This window comes from Prionailurus bengalensis, chromosome E1, assembly GCF_016509475.1.
Source record: "Prionailurus bengalensis isolate Pbe53 chromosome E1, Fcat_Pben_1.1_paternal_pri, whole genome shotgun sequence".
NCBI classification, from domain to species: domain Eukaryota; kingdom Metazoa; phylum Chordata; class Mammalia; order Carnivora; family Felidae; genus Prionailurus; species Prionailurus bengalensis.
Genome location: NC_057347.1, coordinates 13,316,526 through 13,335,747, shown reverse-complemented (window position 1 = coordinate 13,335,747; position 19,222 = coordinate 13,316,526). Strand labels below are relative to the sequence as shown.

At 54.1% G+C, this 19,222-nt stretch overlaps 1 protein-coding gene across 10 annotated transcripts; it reads right to left on the bottom strand.

The window, feature by feature from the left end:
* Window positions 1-22: 22 nt before the first annotated feature.
* On the bottom strand, window positions 23-18,183 carry P2RX5 (purinergic receptor P2X 5). 10 transcript variants are annotated; one of them, XM_043583393.1, is made up of 14 exons: window positions 15,477-18,183; window positions 11,799-11,949; window positions 11,078-11,149; window positions 10,714-10,789; window positions 10,530-10,626; window positions 10,173-10,253; window positions 9,715-9,853; window positions 9,019-9,155; window positions 8,470-8,563; window positions 8,282-8,347; window positions 6,949-7,047; window positions 6,224-6,306; window positions 5,132-5,271; window positions 3,310-3,584 (listed from the first exon to the last, which is right to left on the bottom strand). In XM_043583393.1, exons 1-14 carry the CDS (start codon window positions 15,611-15,613, stop codon window positions 3,499-3,501), a joined length of 1,458 nt encoding a protein of 485 aa, XP_043439328.1. In that variant the 5' UTR covers window positions 15,614-18,183; the 3' UTR covers window positions 3,310-3,498. The 10 variants fall into 10 exon arrangements, with proteins under 10 accessions (XP_043439319.1, XP_043439326.1, XP_043439322.1 ...); XM_043583384.1 differs by lacking the exons at window positions 3,310-3,584; window positions 5,132-5,271; window positions 6,949-7,047 and adding exons at window positions 23-2,176; window positions 2,443-2,688 and having other exon boundaries at window positions 15,477-18,179; XM_043583391.1 differs by lacking the exon at window positions 6,949-7,047 and having other exon boundaries at window positions 23-3,749; window positions 15,530-18,179.
* Between the last annotated feature and the right edge of the window lie 1,039 nt (window positions 18,184-19,222).

Here is a 19,222-nt window from a genome sequence, read left to right as displayed (position 1 = left end):
GGGAAAAAAAAATCAAGACATGTTTACAGTTAAAACTTTTTATTGTTTTATAACCAAATAAAAATATCAGAATACATTTATGGGGCAGGTCTCAGATATTGGCTGCCATCTTTCCTCCTTTAATTCTGTGCACTGGCCTAAGGGGAAACAAAGAGCTGGGAGAAAGGTGTGCCTTTTGGAGACAGTGCTCTTGGGTCCACTGGAGAGTATGCTCTGAGAAAAGTGTCATTTGGGTGGAGGGGAGTGGGTAGCAACCAGGTGGAGCCCTTTTCCAGACATGCAAGATGCCATTCCAAGTGGGGTGATTTAGGGACTCTGCAGGGCACTGTCGTCCACAGCTGGGGTGCTTAGACACCTGGAGGAAGTCATGTTCCCCCTTTACAACTGGTCCCCCAGTAGGGCAGCAAGCCACGGAGAAAGAGCTGATGGGATGGTAGCAAAAAGGCAGCCATGACTGGTCAGTCCTGGTGACCCCTGCATCAGGAGTAGAGGGCACTTAGCTCTTTCATGGCTCGTCCTCTTGATGGCACGTTGGTAGCACCCAGTTTTCAAATCCCGTTAGCCAGCATCATGGCACTCCCAAGGCATGGAATTAATCATTAGGAAACTACTAGGTAGATGGCTTTAGGCCACGGCCTGAATGTAAGCATAGGCGACGGTTCAGGTGATCCTGTAATGTCAGCACGGACAGGAGCTCTGTAGAGGCTGGCGTGCTCATCTACCTGGTGAGGCAACTGGTGTCCTGAGAGAAAGGGACTCTCCCAAACAGAGCTCGAGTTCCCACTTCACTTGCCATTTCAAAGCCAGTTTCTGTAAGATTTATGAACCTCCCATTCATGCACCAAGATTATGCAAAGAAAGAGGGGGTAGTGGGGAGCTGTGCAAAAGCAAGGAAACTGGCAGTGTGCAACACTATCCAGAAGCTGTAATGGGGTCACTGGCTTTTCTGAGCACAAGACCCATGACATGTAGGGGAGGCCACCTGGAAAGCTTGGCTGGACTTGAAACCATTAGGTTAGGTCCTCTGTGGCAGTGAAGTTTAATGGGGGCAGCCCTTAAGATTAAAGAGAGTTGATGGAAAGAAAGCCTCATAAAACCAGCTTCAGTCACACTATCTCCATCCAGCTCCTCAGTTACTCCTCATGTCAAAGCATTTATTTTACACATGTGGTTCCCTTACCTGGAATGCTTCCCCCATCAACTAGACTGCTTTCAGATTTAGGCTTATATGTCACGTCCTAGGGGAAACCTCTGGCTACTCCACTGAAAATTCAGTCTGTGATTCTATGTGTGACCACTGATTAAGGCTCACCTCCTAGACTGTAAGCACTTGGGCAGGGACAGTTTCTGTGTTTCTCACAACTGTTACCAGACTTAGTCCATCACCTGACAACAGGTACTCAATAAATATTTACCAACTGAATGAAAACTGTAGGGAGACATTTTCATTCCAGTGTAAAACGAATAGTACAATTTCCCCCAGGTTATATGGCTGCCGCAAAGCAATTCCAAAAACAGGCTAAAAGAAACCAGACCAACCCCTAAGCAGTCATGACCCCTGCCCTTTCTGCTTCCTCCCAAATGTAAAAGTATATCAAATCCTAGGGTTTGCTTTAGTGAGGAAGTGAAACACCATAGTAGATCACCCAGATTTTTCACTTTCTATTCAGAGAGCAGGTGGGTTGTTGACAGGTTACCACTCCAGAGTGAAGGAGCCACTTGCTCCAGAAGGAGCAAGCTTCCTTTTTCGGGGACCATGCCCTGCTCCAGTGGCAAAGCCTTTGGCAAGCCCCTCTGTCCCTCTCCAAAGGCCCCGGTCGGTGGAAGGATGCTTCCCGCCTCCTCTGTGTGCAGAGGAGAACCAAAGCCTTCTGGCCTGAGGGAGGCCCAGAGAGAGCACTTCCAAAGAGGACACTCCTTAGCATCCGGGGAGCTGTGCAAAGCAACCATGGAGCTTGCTGAGCCACAGGCAGCCCCACAGGCCTTTGCTACCGAGCAGACCAGACAACAGTTAGTGATGAGCTATAGGTCTCTCCCCTTGGGTTTACACGAGGACTCCTCAGACGGTGGGAGAGGGAGAAGGGAGCTAGCCCGGTACTTCACTGTATTCCATCGTGTCCCTTCCTGACAGAGGAGACATGATGGGACGTTGCAGCCATCAGGAAAAGTTCATTTCCTGAGAGAGGGCACAAGCAACCAAGCAGATTCTCAGCAAAACAGTAGAGCCTCTTGGCATCAGTAACGTCGCCTTGGGGAACAGGGGTGGGAGGCAGGCTTTTCACTGTCTATTCTTTTGTACCTTTTGTTTGGTTTTTGAATCATATAAGTATTATCTAGTCAAAATATTTTACTTTAAATGCATTGAGCATAATGTCACCTTCCCGGGGGTGGGGGTGGGGTGGAATCCTCTTGCTCTCAAAGTAGAATGTGTGTAAGTCTGACCTGAAATCCGCAGCGGCTGCCAAAGCTGGCCTTCTCCCTCAGAACCAGGCGCTGCGTATCTCCTTAACCAGTGCTCTCACACGTGAACGTTCGTACAAATCACCCGAAGTCTTGTTGAAACACAGATTCTGATTTCGGAGGACGACGGAGGGGGCAGAGACTGCCGTTCCAACAAGCTCCCAGGTGATGCTGTTGCTGCTGGTCCACAGGCCACACCTCTGAGTGAGTAGCGAGGCTCTGCAGCCACTAAATGGGGGAAGCAGCATAGTTCAGCAGTGTGGGGCTGGGAAGGAGGAGGGTAGGGAGAGAGGCTGGGGTGAGGGGCGAGGGCCTCCCTGTTAACAACTGCTTCCACCTGCCAAGTGAGCTCCACCTATTCTTATCTCCTTAGCCCTTCAGACCCCGCCTATGAGGAGAAAGCGAGGGAAGCCGGGTAGGGACACTCAGCCCCACAGAACCGCAAGGGAGAAACAACCCAGGCAGCTGGTCTCCCGTTTGGGGGAGACACTATGCCCAGAGCTTCCTGAGGCTAGGCAGGAGGACTGGAGCAGAAGCCTCCCTGCCTCCCCTTCCCCACCTTACCTGGAAACCCTCAGAGGCTGCCTCTCCCCTCAAGGGCTAGCTGCCTCTTTCCAGGCCCAGTCCTTCCCTGGTTGCTTCCTTGGCCACCTATTATTTTATCCCTGAGGGCAAGGCCAAATGTCCCCTTGGATGCCGGCCAAAGTCTTTCTCTGAGGAGCCATCATTCTCAACAGGGATTTGTGAAAGTCTCAGCTAGAGGCTGGAGGAAGGCCAGAGTGGCTGAGCCAGGATGTGACGTCTGTTGGCTCTGGAAGGAATTACACGTGTGCTCCCCGCACCCGGGGGCCAGGTCAGCATCTCATTTAAGGATCTCTTGGATAGGGCACAGCCCACAGCACATAGCATTCACTGTGTGAATGAATGAATGAACGGAGTTCTCGGAAAAATGAAAACACTCGAGTACCACTCAGGCCCCTGGCCTTCCCCGCTTCCCTCTCCAAGTCCTCCTCTTCTAGATCCGAGCCACACTGGCCACTAGGAGGCTTCCCTCCCCTGACACACAACGAAAAGCTTGTAGTAAGATCCCAAGGTGCAGAAGAGATGGCTGTGACCGGAAACACCTGTCCCACGCAAACACAAAGAGTTTTCAGTTCAGAGCTGCAGGCGGTTCTGCCGCAACATCTTCACCAAATCTGCTCTCAGCGAACACCTCTGGCTATGCCTCTGCTGTCTGCAGGTTCTGTAGCTGCTCCACATTCACCTTTCCATTCCCCGGGTGGCCAGACCTGTGTGGGGGGAGTAGGGGGCACACAGAGGACAACTGGGGACCCTGTGAAGAGGGCAAGCCTCCCTAAGGGCAGACTCCACCCGCGGCAGCCCCTCGCTGGTGGCACTGCAGACAGAGAGTTCTCAGAGACGGGCAGACTGGCGGAGTCCCTGGCCACAGCCCAGGTCCATTTGGTGCTCGGGCCGGGGCCTCCGGAGCTGTACCAGCAATGAGCAGCTGCCCTGTGGTGGCACCCTGAGGGCACCCGGGCCTCCCACAGCCAACACCAGCGGGGTGGTCATTCTTCCCTCTCACAGGCTGAGGAGCTCAGGGAGCACATTGGGAGCTGCTGCTAGGACCCCAGCCTCCCTGCCTCCATGCCACAGCCCCGTCTCTGTCTTCCTCACTTCTCTCCCTCCTTTGCCTGCCTCTCCTTCCCAGTCCATTTCTCACTCCTGCCCTGCACAGGCCCAGCTCCCCACTGGAAGCTGCCAGTCCCTGAGTCAACAAAGAATGAAAGCTGGGAACCAGAGGAAAGTCCCCCGGTCCGGGCCAGTAAATGGATATGGTTTACAAAAGGAGAGTTAGCAGCCCAGCCTGACTGAGCAAGAGGATCCTCTGTGTGCAGCCCCCAGTTGGGGAAATAAAGGGCGTTTACAGGCCCAAAACGGGTCACGTACCTGCTCAAGGACACACAGGCAGAAGGAGAGGCCTAAGGCCAGCCTCCTGACCCAGCCCAGGGCTGCCTCCTGCACCAGGCTGAGGTCGCATCTGCAGATATGGCCAGGCTCCCCAGGGAAGGGCAGCCTGCAGGCCCACCTGTCAACATACCACCACCCTCCTAAGGCGAGGGCAGCTCCAGAATTTCTGGAAGGCATCTGATGAGGAGTAGGGGAATGGGGGGCTTCATAAGGCAGAAAAGTATCATGGAGAAGAACTGGATTCTAGAGACATACTGACTAGGTTCAAATCCCAGCTCTGCCATTTATTAGCTGTGTGACTTGAGCAAGCCACAACCTTTCTTGCCTCGGTTTCCTCATTAGAACAGGGACTGTGAGTGTCCACCTCATTAAGTTGCTGAAATGGGTTCATACAAACAAAGAGCTCAGAGAGGTGCCAGGCAGAGAAAGCCTGAGGAAATGACATCGTACTCTTGTCTTAATTCTGGCATAGCACGGCAAGCAGACTGCTTTGTGGTAACTTAGGGGTGTTGAGGAAATAATGGGGATCACAAAGGAGCTAAAGCACCCCTGTCCCCCACAAAGTCCAGCTTGGGTGGGTGCTCCTGCGTCCCGGATGTCCTGCCTTGTGTCCAGGTCACCCTGGAGCAGGGAGGAGAGGAGAGGGCCAGGCCGTCTCTGCAAGGCTCGTTCTCGGGTCCTCAGCCCAGCAGCCCTTCACCTGGCGGGCAGCCATTCTCCTTCTGGCTGCCACCTCCGTGCTGTGCCTCCGGCTGCTCGGCCAACCCAGGCCCCGCCACCGCCTCCTCTGCCTCTGGGGTCCCGTCCTGTTGCGAGGACTCAGCCAGGACCCGTAGGACGCTGGGCAGGACAGGACCCAGTTAACCCTGGCCTGCAGAGCCCAGCCCACCTTCCCCAGACTGGCGGGGTGGGGGCGTGGGGCAGGCCCTGTAGAGCCCCTCGCCCTATGGGGGGCACCCCTCTTCCTCCAGCAGCTCAGCCAGGAGGCATGGGCAATGAGGGCTCCGTCTGCGACCAGGGTCAGGGCTGAGGGCTCAGCCTGCATCAGGGCTGGGTTCAGTCCAGGCAAGTGATGCAGGCTGACCCTCCACCTGCTGTCCCAGGCTGCGGTGGGGTGGAGGGAGTGCCCAGGTGCCCATCTGGAGCCCACCATCTGCAATTGCTCATTCTGATCCCAGCTCCTCCAGAATGGCTGGGTCAGAGCCCCTTTCCCCTTCCAGTCTGCCCACAGACATCAGGGTTTCCCACTCATACTATGTTCTGCTGCTATGAATACACGCATACACACCACCACGCTCAGGGCCCGAGAGAGCCTGGAAATGGCCCCCACAGGAAAAAACAAGAAATCTATCGTTTTCTTCCGTTACCACTCCAGCTTCCCTCAACCCCAGCCAACCAGGACTACCAAGTCCAAGAATCCTAAAACATAAGTGCTAGCACGCTCACGGAGAGAGAAACTGAGGCCCAAGGAGGCCGCTTGTCCGAGGACTTGTCTGAAGTCACATGGCAGATAGCGGCAGAGTCAGGCCTGGAAACCAGGTCCCCTGCCCATGGCCTCTGGAGGCCTTTTCTTCTGCCAGCTGCTCTGAGGCAGAATCCAGCTCTGTAAAGCATGTTCTCAGAACATTCCACCTTCCGCGGCCCTTCCAGGGGAGCTCCCAATGGCCCTGCCGTCACACACCAAGCATTACCATCCAACCAGGGTAAAGTTTCTAGGCCAGGGAGGGGAGCTCTGATCAAGGGGGCCCCCACAAAGGTCCCCCCAGGCTGCAGGGGAAGAAGCATAACTGACCTCACTTCCTCGTACTTCTTGTCTCGGTAAAAGTGGCTCTTCTTGATTAAGTAGATAAGTACCAAGTCACAGAAGAAAGCCCCCTGCAGCAAAAGAGTTAGGGTTCCTGACTCAGAATCCTAGGTTTCCAGAAAGCACCCTGCCATTTGACACACAGTACCTTCCGTCGGACCCTACAACAACCCCTAAAGAGCACCATTATCTCCAATCAATAGATAGGAAACTGAGCTCAGAAAGAGGCACCTTTGTCCAAGGCCACAAAGTTTGTCCGTGGTACAGCCAAAGTTAGCCCGGAGTTAGCAGATGGACTCCATCTGCTCTATCAGGCCAGGCACCCCCGCGTTGCCCTGACCCCATCCAATCATGTCTTCAACAAATGTCTACTGAGCACAGGCATTGCAGAGGGAGCAAAGGAAATCCCAGAGGGCCCGTGTTGCAAAAGCAAGAGACACTTCTGGAGATGGGGATGGGGACATGGGGACCAGCCTGAAAATTTTCTTATAATGCCTTTGAGGCCTTGGTCTTAATCCCTCAGGGGGAGGCCTTGAATAGGGGCAGACACAGAACTGTGGCATTCTAGAAATTTCTAACGTTCTTTCTGGTAGTCAGTGTGAGAGACGGGCTGGAGAGGACCTGAAGAACAAGAATGACAGGGGTGGTCAGGGATGGGGCGAACGACAGGATGAGGTTGAGGACGGAGCTAACTCAGGGGAACCCACCCACACCTGTTCACAGGGGCTTCGGACCAGAGCGCATGGTGCACACGCCCGTCTCGTCCACCAGAGGGCCACTCCAGCCGCAGCCCGGAGGGGTGGGGGTGTTTCCTACCAGAAAGAGGAAGGGATGAAGCAGGGGGGGTGGGCCAAGGGAGACCTGGGCCTCTGACTCAGGGCACTGCACAACTCTTCCCCCGCCCCTGCCCAGATGCCCCAAATGTTATTTATCAACTCCTCCTTCCACAGAGAACACTCCACCCAACCCAGCCTCTGCCACCACCTTTCCCATTACCTTGATTTCACAGGTATGTACCCCATGCGCTCGTGTTCCGATTTACCCACATTATAAGAAAGTAATGGCTGACAGTGGCCCCTCTCTAAGAAAGTTACATAAGCAAACACAGGATTCCCTAACAATGGAATCCTTTGGGGCTCACTGTCACCCACCACCTCTCAGGAGAACAGCCTTGCTGAATCCCCTGACTTGTTGATACTGTTACACGGTTTTCCTGGCCTCAATAAAAAGTCCATCCTAGGTCCTGCCAGAGGCCTCCAGTAGGGCCAAGAGGATGAGGCTGCCGGAAACCCTGGCAAGGAGCTTGCCAGGATGGGCAGGGGCCACCCACGGACAGCTCCCATGTCTTTAAAAAAAACTTCCAGAAGAAAAAAGGGGCATGACAAGAGATTCGGGGGAAAGTGTTGCCCACCCTCCAGCAACTATTTCCTCTCCTGTGCGTCCCTCTGGGCCCAGCTGGACAGATCTGAGGAAGGACCACAGCCTGACTCCCTTAATGCTCATCTTTTTAGCCCCCGGATTTCCAACCGGGGGTGATTTTGTTCCCCGGGGGACATGTGGCAATTTCTGGAGACATTTCTGGCTTTCACAAGGGGGAGAGAAAGCACTGTGGGCATCTAGCGGGGAGGTAGTGCGATGCTGTTAATCATCTCACAGCACACAGGGTGGCCCCACACAGAAGAGCATAAGCAGTAGGGCCACAGCTGAGCAGCCCTGCATATAGCTGGATCCTGCTTCTTTTTAGCAGCAGTGGAGATGAAGCTTAGAAGTTCAGGGTTGACCCAGGATCCCAGAGAACCCCAGCCCCGCCCCCAGCTCCAGAGCTCCAGGCAGATACCTCTCTGGCTCTGGAAAGAGAAAGTCAGTCAGTCACTGCCACCTGGGGCTGTTGGCAGGTTTCAAGTCCCAGAAAGCCCTCTTTACCCGCATCCCACTGACCTCGCCCGTTCTTATTCTTTCTGAGGCATAAGGACAGCACCTCTGGAGCAGTGTCCCCCTCCCCGGCCAGTGCTCAGAGGGTGAAGGTGAGGGGAAGGAGGTACTCACAGCACCCATGAGCGCCACCCCAGAGCCAATGTTGATGATTGTGGGGATGATGTTGAACTTCCCTGCCTGTAGCACAGAGAAACACAGCAGGGTGAACAAGGAAGGGCGGACAGCAAGATTCCTAGGTACTCCCAACATGCCCCACTCCAGACCTGCCCAGCCTCAGGATGGGAGATACACCCACACACCTTGCCATTCACCATCACATCAAAGCGGATCCCATAGGCCTTCATGAGGGTGCGGAACTCCACTCCAGCTCCATCTCGGTAATATTTGGCAAACCTAGGGGAGACATGGCCCAGGGGAGACCTTCTGTGCTTGGCAACACATACCAGGCCGCTTTGGAGATTTATGAGCACCCCCGGGGAGGTTGGAGACCCTCTTGCTAACGTTATGGTAAAGACTCATCCAGATCTTTGAAATCCTTACAGACATCCCCCAAGAGGCAAGGGCTTTCCCACGACACACTGGGCCAACCCAGGGCCACTACAGCACTGATGGAAGTGACTGAGCTAAGAAGCTAAGCCTCGGCTTCCTGGCGAACCCACAGGGTGACAGGAACTTCTCTCCTCTCCCAGTGATGCTCCCAGCTGGCACCTCTCACCTCTCCTCAGCTCCTTCTCCCTACACCTCCCATTCTGACAACCTCCCCCCAGTAAGGGGTGTCATAGTGCTGGCACCCAGAAAAGGACAAAATGTGGCCAGGGTCACAAGACAGCAAGTCTAGCCCCAGTTACCTGAAGTTGTACCCAGAGGAGATTGAGTTTTCTGAAAATTTGTTGTCCAGACGGCTAAAAGAATAGCGAGGGTTGCATTCAGAAGGAGCTTTATCAAGATCACAATCCCATTCAATCTGAATTCCTATCACACCACCCTTGATGAAGAAGAGACAAGAATTAGTGCACAGAACTTTGTGGAGATGGGCAGAAGTCACAGACCGGCTCTTCACCGAGAGCTGGACAAGATGGGGAAAGTGCTCAGGCCACGGGTCAGCCCCGCCGGAGCATCCTCCCAGGAGGAAGGCAGAAGCTCCAGGTCCCTTTGGAGAGGCTGAGAAAAGCACTTTGCTGGCAGCCCCCATCCCCCAAGTCCCCTGTTTCATGCTTCCAAGGAGAAGGGAACTACTGGAGCCAGCACCTTACATGACAGCCGGACGCACCAGTGGGGCTCCTTCGGGCTCAGTTTCAACTGATGTCCCCAAGGACTGCGAACCAAACAGCAGATGCTCGCTGTGCATTTCACTGAGTGCCTGGGTTCTGACAGGCTGTGCGTCAGAGCTAATCCTGAAGACAGTGAGTCCCTGTGGCAGGGAACTCTGCACTACCACTCAACCCCAGGCGTCCCCCTCCTCACCACCCTCTTCTTGGGCCCAGGCCCAGAGCTCTTGGGCCCGCGAGCCCCCAGGCAGGGCTCCCTGAGTGCATGCTACCCACCTGCAGGGCTATCTCCTGGAAGTTGCTCCCCGTCCAGCTGACCACAGACCCCAGTCGGAAGATGGGGCAGTAGGGGTTCTCGGGGCCAAAGTGACAGGACTTCAGGAAAGCCTTGTCTTTGGTGTCCAGCACATTGGTCCTGGATGGAGGCCACGAACAGACAGTGAAATGAAGCCAAGACTGGCTGTTCCCGGGCCAGACACAGCCTGACTGACGCAGGAGTCCCAGGGCCTTTACCTGGCCCAGGCTGAGTCCCCGACTTCAGCCCCTACTCAAGTCCTGACTACTCCTCCTCAGCACCCTCCTCCATTCAAGGACAGAACGCCCCTCCCACAGCAGAGGGGAGGCGTGCCCCAGCATCACCCAGTGGTTCGTTCACATGCAGATGTCGCACACGCCCATGCGCACAGTGAACAAGGAGGCAGGCCCTAGATCCCCGGGAACCAAGTCCCACATACTTGGAGAAGTTGAATTTGGGGAAACGGATGAAGTTCTTTATGTAAATGGTGAAGTCTTCAGCCTTGCCCAGGAGTGGCTTCCTGCAAATCAAGCCAGGACAGTCTGTCCAGGAGGCCCTGGCCCTGCTTCCTCTGTACATCCCCCCAGGCCTGTGGCACGACTGAAGCCTGCCTGCTCCCTGGGTCCCCTGGAGCCTTTGCCGAGGACCACCAATTTGTTCATGTAGGGGTGATCCTCAGGCCTTTGTGGGGCGTCCTCAGAAAGAGGATCTCAGAGTACACATGTCTCCACCATCAGGCTGAGACCCGCTCACTGCCCAGGTAGCTCTTCAGGGTCCCGAGGCCATAGCCACTCACGCTGGCCTGGACTTTGTCTCCACTGGGCACCAGGCGAAGATCTCGCAGGTGCCCCTTTGCATGTTCCCCACCCGAAGGCAGTGGCCAGTCCGCACTCCTGCAAGATTGGGACGGGAACAATGCTATAAGCCTCCTGGCTCCAATCCCCCCGCTTTGCTCCCAACCCCGCCATTCCAGGCCTCACCATTTCCAGCCACAACGGGCTCCCCAGGAGGGCAGTCACTGTCTCTGTAACACAAGGCATCCGGAATGCTTTCACTCTGCCGGAAGAGAAGGGGCACCTGGCTGGGCGTTCCCCTGCAGGGGCTCCAGTTCAGAACCAAGGTCCCACCCCAGGAGCTGGGACGGGGGTTCCTCCCCTGAGTGGGGCCACACACACCCTGGGAAACCTGCTTCTCTCCCCCCAAGCGATGCAGGTCTGTGCTCCAGTGTACATATCCTCCGGGCATTGGAAGGGGGCAGAAACCCCTACGTCAGGAGAAGGGTAGACCCCAACCACTGATGGAGGCTCACCTCCCCCACCCCCAGCTTTCTGCACCAAATCAAACCTCAGCACAGGTTTTCTGCTGCTGGTTGGGGGTCACGATCAAGTTGGTGATGACAAAGAAGACGTTCTCTCCCTGAGAAGCCAGAGAGGGGTTGAGGGACATCCTCTTACCCTCTCGGGGACCCTCCTTCCCAGGATTCCTGGCAGGGGGTGTTGAGGACAACGGGGCCACAAAATCAGTGGATCCCACCCATTTGCCCACTGGTTCTGAAGTCCTTGAGTAGATGTCCTTTGATAGCTCCCTTTCAGGCCCACAACCCCAAACTGGCCCCATCCACGGATCCCTATTCTGACCTCAGCCCCTGGGATCTAAGCCCAGATCTGGGAGAAGAGGTACTGACAGGGTGGCCAAGGCCCTGGCCCGGGCCAGTTGTGAATAGGCCAGGGAGCCATTCCCAAGGGCAGCAGCTAATGTACGGGAGCAGTTCTCTGTGCCAGGCCACCTGACTCACACTGATCTGGAACTCCTTGGGGCCCCATTTGGTCTCTACAGGCTCAGGGTTTGTTGGGAAGGGAGCGGTCCCATAGGTGCAGTCAAGGAGGACAAGGGGTTGGTGTTGGGGGAAGGATCTGTGCAGGGTCTCCATCTGCAAACCCTGGCAGCTGTCCCGGGCCAAGGGAGAAAATCGATGAAGTCCCTGGGTACCTCATCAGCTTCCTATGTGACCCACCCCGAGCCAAGCCCTACTAGCGGAGGTCCCAGTGCTGGGTGGGGCTCAGACCTGGGGTGGGATGACGTAGTCCGCAACATCCCAAAGTCGCTCTCCGAGCTCAGAGGTGTTGGTGAAGGTCACGCCCTTGACTTTCGTGATGATACTGCTCTGCAGGGAGGTGTCGGTGTCTTGGTAACCCTTCTTCACCAGGAACACCCACCTGTGGGAAGAGGGCCCAGCAGGTGGGCATCAGCGTCACTGCTGCCCTCTGGGAGTTTTCCCCGGGGTATTCACCTTTCCCCAGCTCCTGGGCAGGGGCCACGACGGCACTGCTGCCTGAGACCCGGTCCTGCAAGCAGCAGAGGCGACAAGCAACCCTGAGAGCAGGAAGATGGCTGCCCTCAGGGGCTAAGGCCTTGAAGCTGGCCCAGGCTCTGCCAGCCCGCTCACCCCTGTGCTGGTGATGTGACCTCAGGAGGGCCGATGAACTCCGGGGGTCAGCACAGGGACAACAGTGCCTCCCTCCAGGGGTGTGAGGACAGTTAAAGGAAATGGGGCATAACCTGAAACTAATCATGAGGACACCTCAGACAAATCCAACCTGGGGCATTCTACAAAAGAGTACAAAATCCTATACTCTTTGACACCCAAAACACATGCAATAAAAGAAAAATAGATGAGTGGAACTTCATCAAAATTAAAAACTTTTGTGCCTCAAAGGACACTGTTGAGCAAATGAAAAGATAACCCACAGAAGGGGAGAAATATTTGCTAATCAGATAGCTGGTCAGGGTCTGGTACCCAGACCATATAAAGAACTCTTACAACTCAGCAATAAAAAACACAAATAACCCAGTTAAAAGAAGGAAAATAACGAGTGTTGGTGAGGCTGCAGAGAAACGGGTACTTGCCACGGTACAGCTGCTGTGGCAAAGTCTGACCGTTCCTCAGAAGGTAATGATCTGTCCTCGCAGCTTCACTCCAAAATATACACCCCAGAGAACTGGAAACCCACATGCACACAAAAACTTGCACATGAATGGTCTCGGCAATGTTGTCTGTGACAGCCAAAAGGGAGAAACAACCCAAATGTCTGTCCACACAGAAGAACAGAGAAACAAAACGCGGTTTATCCATACAGTGGGATCGTGTTCAGCCATAAAAGGAATGAATGACTGATATACGCGACAGCATAGGTAAACCTTGGAAACATTCTGTTAAGTGAAGTAAGGGAGAATGCCAGCCCACTGCTAGCAGTTAGTTACGGGTTTTCTCCTGGGGTGATGGACAGGTTCTGAAATAAGATAGCGGTGATAGTTGTAAACATGGTGAGTATTCTAAAAGCCACTGAATCGGATAATTTTAAATGCTTGAAACGGTGCGTTACATACTATGTGAATTTTACTTCAATTTAAAAACTGTAATAAAATAAAAATCCTGCACTCTACAAAAAACATCAGTGTCATGAAATACAAAGACAGTCTCAGGTACAATTACAGATTAAAGGAGACTAAGGAGATAAGACAAATGAATGCAAGGCAGGATTTCAGATTTTTTTTTTTTTTCTATTAAAGGTAATTATTAGGGGTGCCTGGGTGGCTCAGTCGGTTGAGCATCCAACTTCAGCTCAGGTCATGATCTCGCGGTCTGTGAGTTCAAGCCCTGTGTCAGGTCTGTGCTGACAGCTTGGAGCCTGGAGCCTGCTTGGGATTATGTGTCTCCCTCTCTCTCTGCCCCTCCCCCATTCATGCTCTCTCTCTTGCTCGCTCTCTCTCTCTCTCTCTCAAAAATAAACTTAATAAAAACAATTTTTTAATAAAAAATAAATAAAGGTAATTATTGGAACCATTTACAAAAGGTCTGTAGGTTAGAAAATAATATTGATTCAATGTTAATTATCTAATTTCCATAGCTGTACTTGGTTAATTAAATAAGAGAATTCCTTGGTTTTAAGAAATACACACCAAAGTATTTAGTGGTAAAGGGGCATAATGTCTGCAACTTACTCTTAAACACAAAAAATTGCATATATACACACACATCACGTGTGTGGAGAGAAAAAGGGAAAAGGACAACACAAACGTAGTAAAATGTTAACATCTGAGCAATCTAGGTGAAGGACGTTTCAAAAAGTTTATGCTACTCTTGTAACCTTTCTGTAAGTCTAAAATTATTTCAAAATATCAAAAAAAAATTTGTTTTTTCAATGAGATGGCACATGTAAATTGCTTAGCGCAGTGAGTGCCAGGCCAGGGAAGAGCTCAATAAATACAACTCATCAACTTACTGGTGACGTGACTGTTAAGGTTAGAGACTATACAGCTTGACCGCTTGGGAAAGTTGGGAGGCCAGGAGAGGGCAGGAAGCTGCCTGCCTGAGGTCATGCAGGAGTGATGGGGGATGGCCTTCACCTCCCATGATGCCAGTAAGGGTTCTTTGCATAGCAGGTGCCAACCAAAATGTGCCCACCCTCTTCATCTCTGGAGGCAGACCTGCTATGTCCTAAGCCCTAGATTCTCCTTGTCTCCAAGGAACCCTGAGAGGGCCGGGACAGTGAGCCAACATTAGTAGGCACAAACTGGGCCCAGCCTGGACAGAAACATTGAGCAAATTCTCAGGGAACAACACTCATTCACTCATTCATTCATTCATTTCACACCTACTTCCTAGCAGTTAGGTGATGCCAGGCCCTGCCTGCCTTCATAGTGTCTCCAGAATGGACGGGAGTCAGGCATTAAGCAAACGATCCCTGTGGAATGCATCAGAGTTATTCGAGAATGTGGGTCTGAAGCATGAGCGGGCGCTAACCAAGGAGAGGCGTAAAGCCGCATGTGGCTGAGGAACAGCATGTCCAAAGGCCCTCAGGTGAGAGGCATGCGGGTGCCTTAGGGATGAAGCTCCACAGGCAGTTGGGGCAGTGGGGGCACTTGGCCTCCTAGTGAGGTCAGGGTGGCGCTCCCAGCCACCCCGTCAGGAAATAGTAGGGACTCAACTATTCCTCCCCGTCTGGAAATAGTAGGGACTCAACAGCATTTACTGAAGCAGCAAAAGAGGCACACCAGCCTCCCAGACATCTGGTGTCATTTCCTCCCTCCACCTGTTCCCTCCCTCCTTGGGGGCGAGGGTACTGAACAGTGCCTGGCCGAGCAACTCCAAGGAGCTGCCCCCTCTGCCCATGGTGCCAGCTCCCGCCAGGTGGGAGGGGGGAAAGGTAGAGGCAGAAGGTCCGGCTGGGTGCCCGGTAGAGGGCCTCAGGGCAGGACCCCCAGCGGGACACCAGAGAGGCCGCCCGACTGGGGTGTGCTGAGTTGACCAGAAGGGAGTGCTGGGACATACCAGGCTGCTGAGTTGTCCCGGCCAGGAGCTTGCCACTGAGCTCAGTGATTATAAATAACCCACCCGGTGCCTGGGCCTGCACCAAAGAGACCAGGGAGGCTCCCAGAGAGACAGCTGGAGCCAGGCCCCTGCGTCTTTGCCCCTTTCGAGTGGCCCCGACCCCAGGGCCCCGGCCCAGAGGAAGGAGCTGCCCACGGAGAGGCTGGTAAATGAAGGAACACAGATTTCCCTGCCCACATCTCATCACCTCCAGAGCCGGTGGGGAAAGAGGGCTCTCTCCTTACCTGCCACCCTTAGACCTAAGAGCCCCTGGCTGAGCCCGAGGAACGCTCGTCCAGGTCCCAGGTCCCTGGAGGGGGCAGCCGCGGCCCCGCGCCTCCCCCACCCCCCGACAGCCCCCGGAGAACTCACACCACCAGGTAGGTCAGGATGGAGACCTGCAGCAGCCGGTAGAGCAGGCCCACCTTCTTGTTCTTGGCGATGACATATTTCTCGGTCTTGTAGTCCAACAGCGACTGGGAGAGCCCCTTGCAGCCCGCCTGCCCCATGGCGCTGCCTCACCTGCGCCTGCGGCCCGGGCCTCCGCTCGGGTGGCGCATGGGAGTCGCCTCTCGCCGCTGCTCCCCGCGGGTCCTAGGAGGCTCGGCACTGCGGCTCCCGAGGGCGCGACTCCAAGCAGCGGGGTCGCCGGCCGGGCGTGCAGGGCGAGGAGCGCGCGGGGGCACCGGCCGCTGCGGGCGAGGCTGCGGAAGCCGCGGCCGGGGCCCGGGGGGTGGGGGTGGGGTGGGGGTGGGAATGGGGACGGGGGCGGCGCCGGGCCGCGACCTTGCTGCCACCTCGCCCTCTTCCTCCTCTGCTGACGGCGACACCCCGACCATCTGCCGGGCCACCGGCCGGCGAGGGCACTTCTGAGGCGCAGGACCGCACGTGCGGCGCAGGAAATCCGGCGCTGCAGGGGCGAGGAGAGGAGAGTAGGCAGGGCTGCTTTTCAAACCCACCTTTCTCTACTCCCAAAGAAATCCCAGGGGGCGTTGAATAGATGGCATAGATAGGGAAACTGAGGCCAGGGGAGGAGGGACCAACAGCGCAGGAAGTGAGGAGGGGGTGAAAAAAAGTTGGAGGCAAACACACCAGGTTTCTTGATTTTTCCTGCTCTCTGGGGAACCTTGATTCTCACCACTCAGGCTGAAAACACTGAAGACAGGCCCGACCCACGGCTCCTGTGTCCTCTGTGTTTAAGTGGGTGTTCCTACTGCGGCAGCTGCCTCTCTTTTAAAACCCCACGTTCCCAGGGGGTCAGTTGGCAAGCAGGCCCCAGCCAGCGCCCACAGCATGAATAACTCCCCACCACACCTAGGACAGACGGATGGGGTGGGGGTGTGGAGATGCAGGCAACCAAGACCTAGGATCATAAAATACGCCAGGGGGGTGTTCAGACCAACTGTTTGAAAGGTCCCCAAAGCAAGAGATGGGCCTAGTCTAGGGTGCTAACCCTGCACCCCTCTTCACAACAGGTGAAATGAAATGAGAGGGTGTGAGCCCTGGGATGAAGGAGGGCATGTCCGAGATCAGTTTTAGAAGCTACGACAGCCACGGAGAGGCAGGCCCCTGGGTGAGCTATGTGTGCCCCCCCCCTCCACCCCCTGCCTTGAGCTAACACAGTACACCCACTCACTTTCTACATCCTGCCACCTGACCAGAAACAGTTTGGCTCCTCTATCTACCCTGGCCTTTCATATACCTGTGAGAAGTTCCCTTCCCTGAACCACAGGCTGCAGGAGTTGAAAGGATCCCGAAAGCTCACCAAATGTGCCTCTAAAAGTAAAAACTACAGGGGCGCCTGGTGGCTCAGTGGGTTAAGCATCTGACTCTTGATTTGGGCTCAGGTCATGATCTTGACGTTCGTGAGATGGAGCCCCACGTAGGGCTCTGTGTTGACCCAAGCACGAGACCTGCTTGGGGTTCTATGTCTCCCTCTCTCTCTCTGCCCCTCCTTCCTAGGTTCCCCACCCCAGTCACTTTCTGTTCCATTATTACCCCTTCTTATTCCCTGAAAGCACTTGTCATTCTTGGATAGGACCTTGCTTACTTATTGACTGTGTCCCCCACTAAGGCCAGAAAGCTCCTGGAGGATGGGGACCTTGCCTTTGACATCTTTGTATCGTATGCCTACTGCTGTATCTGCCATATATTAGTTCAATATATATATATGTTGAGTGAGTGAACAAAATCAGGCCTGGTTTTTTTAAATAGGGAGGAAATTTGGAGCTTCCACCCTGTCCCAGTCATGACTAAGGATTTTAGAAGCTGATGTCATCCTGGGGGGGAGGCTTGGGAATTGTCACCAGACCTCCCTTCCACTCTCCTACAGGCCTCTTCCTCAGCCCTCCTCTCACATGGATCTCCAGTACTCAGGGGAGAGGCAGCCTCAATGGAGTGACACCACATCTGTGAAGATTCCCATTAACCTGAGCCCACGAGGAGGCCTTTCAAGACCTCAAGATCTGGCCTGAAGAGTTCGAGGCTGGAAAGCATCACCCCCACAGAGCCCCCTCACCCTTGCACAAGCCGCGTATAGGATGTGCCCCACTGGGTCTCTCCCCCCAACAAAGGGAGTTCCAGGCTTTGTGGCATGGCCTGCATGTTCTCCTGAGAGATCCTAGAGGCCACGGCCTTCATTTTGCAGGTTGGATCACTGAGGCCCCAGGTCATAGGGCACAGCCTAGCACTAGCTCCAGTCCCGTGCACTCTCCCCTGTTCTCGCTTTACCGAGTACCTACTGTGTGCTGCGGCAGAGGCTGAAATGCAAGGCTCCCTGCCCTCTGTGGCTCATATAACTGCCACTCTAGACCCTTCTAGAGAAGGGTCTCTGCACTTATTCGCCCACCAGTGTGGGCAGCCCCTCTCGAACCACCCCATGACTCAGCCAAGACCAGGCTGCGGTTTCTGACACAACTATCCTAAAGCTTTAGGGACCACATGAGGGAAGACTGAAGGGGAAAGGGCCACTCTTGAGGCCGGGCCAGACCCTTCCTGTGGATTCCCTTATGGCGCAGCTCCTTAAGACTGCTAGATCCAGACCCATCAGTGGGTCATGGTATCAATTTACAGGGTTACAACCAAGCACATTCAAAAAGAGAGAGAGAGAGACATTTCAAGAGTTGAAGAGTTCAAGAGCAAAAGCAAAAATGAGAGCGAAAATACCAGTGTAGGGTAGGTATAGTTTTCATGAAACTTTTGTTTTTAGTATGAGTGTGTCCATGTGATATGGAATGTATTTCTTCCTGGGGCTCAGGGTGTCAACACTGTGAAAAATGCTTCTAGAAATCTGCAAACCCAAGTATCTGCAATCTACCTCCATATGGGGGAGGCCAGCTCACCACTCCCACCAGTTCAGCCAAACACCCAATATACCCAAGGCGGGAGAAGGGGCCTATGCACTTTACATCTCCATCATTCAAATTCTAAGTCAGGGATGTTTCCAGATCCAAGATGAATTCCCCACTTGAAAGAAAATTGCCTACTGCTTTTGATTGATAGTTTTTCCAGCTTCTACCTAACCCTATCTCATCTTACAAGCCCCAAGGCACCCTGCTCCAGTATCGTCACCATCACCAGATGTCTTAGCACTCACTACTTGCCGAGCACTCTTCTAAATGCACTATGTGTGTGGGCTCACTTAATCATCACCACCCTAACCACCTATGTGGTTGGTACAATCATTATCTTTATTTTTCCCTAAGAGGCTAGATGAGTCTACGAATAAGCATCTGAGCCAGAATTTGAATCCAGGTGACCTGGCTCTCCAACACCAGCGGTCATCTCCATTTGTCACCATGAGCACAGTGCTTTACAGTTTCCACATCAATTCACTTGACTCATTCTGTGAACCCAGCCAGAGAGGTAGCTGTCAATCCCATTACACATTCGATGGAACAAGGTCCCAGGTCACCTAAAAAGCTAAAATTAGTCCTAGGTCTCCCAGCCATCCACTCAGGGCTCAGCCCTCTGGAACTGTGGCTTCCTCTGAGTGACCTTTAATATGTAGCTCACACGTTTGCCCTGCTGCTGTGGAGGGAAGCCACTGCCAAGGCCCAGAAGTATAGAGCTCCGCAGAGGGCAATGGATTCTCTTATGATGCCATATTGGAGTGAGGG

What these genes read in the sequence shown, in the direction of transcription:
- P2RX5 (XM_043583393.1), bottom strand. Translation starts at nt 15,613, where the DNA reads ATGGGGCAGGCGGGCTGCAAGGGGCTCTCCCAGTCGCTGTTGGACTAC. An exon ending in ATCCTGACCTACCTGGTGGT is followed by an intron (nt 11,950 to 15,476) that starts GTGAGTTCTCCG and finishes CTCTTCCCACAG; the next exon opens with GTGGGTGTTCCTGGTGAAGA. An exon ending in AAGAAGTACGAGGAAGTGAG is followed by an intron (nt 5,272 to 6,223) that starts GTCAGTTATGCT and finishes TGTCCTGCCCAG; the next exon opens with CGTCCTACGGGTCCTGGCTG.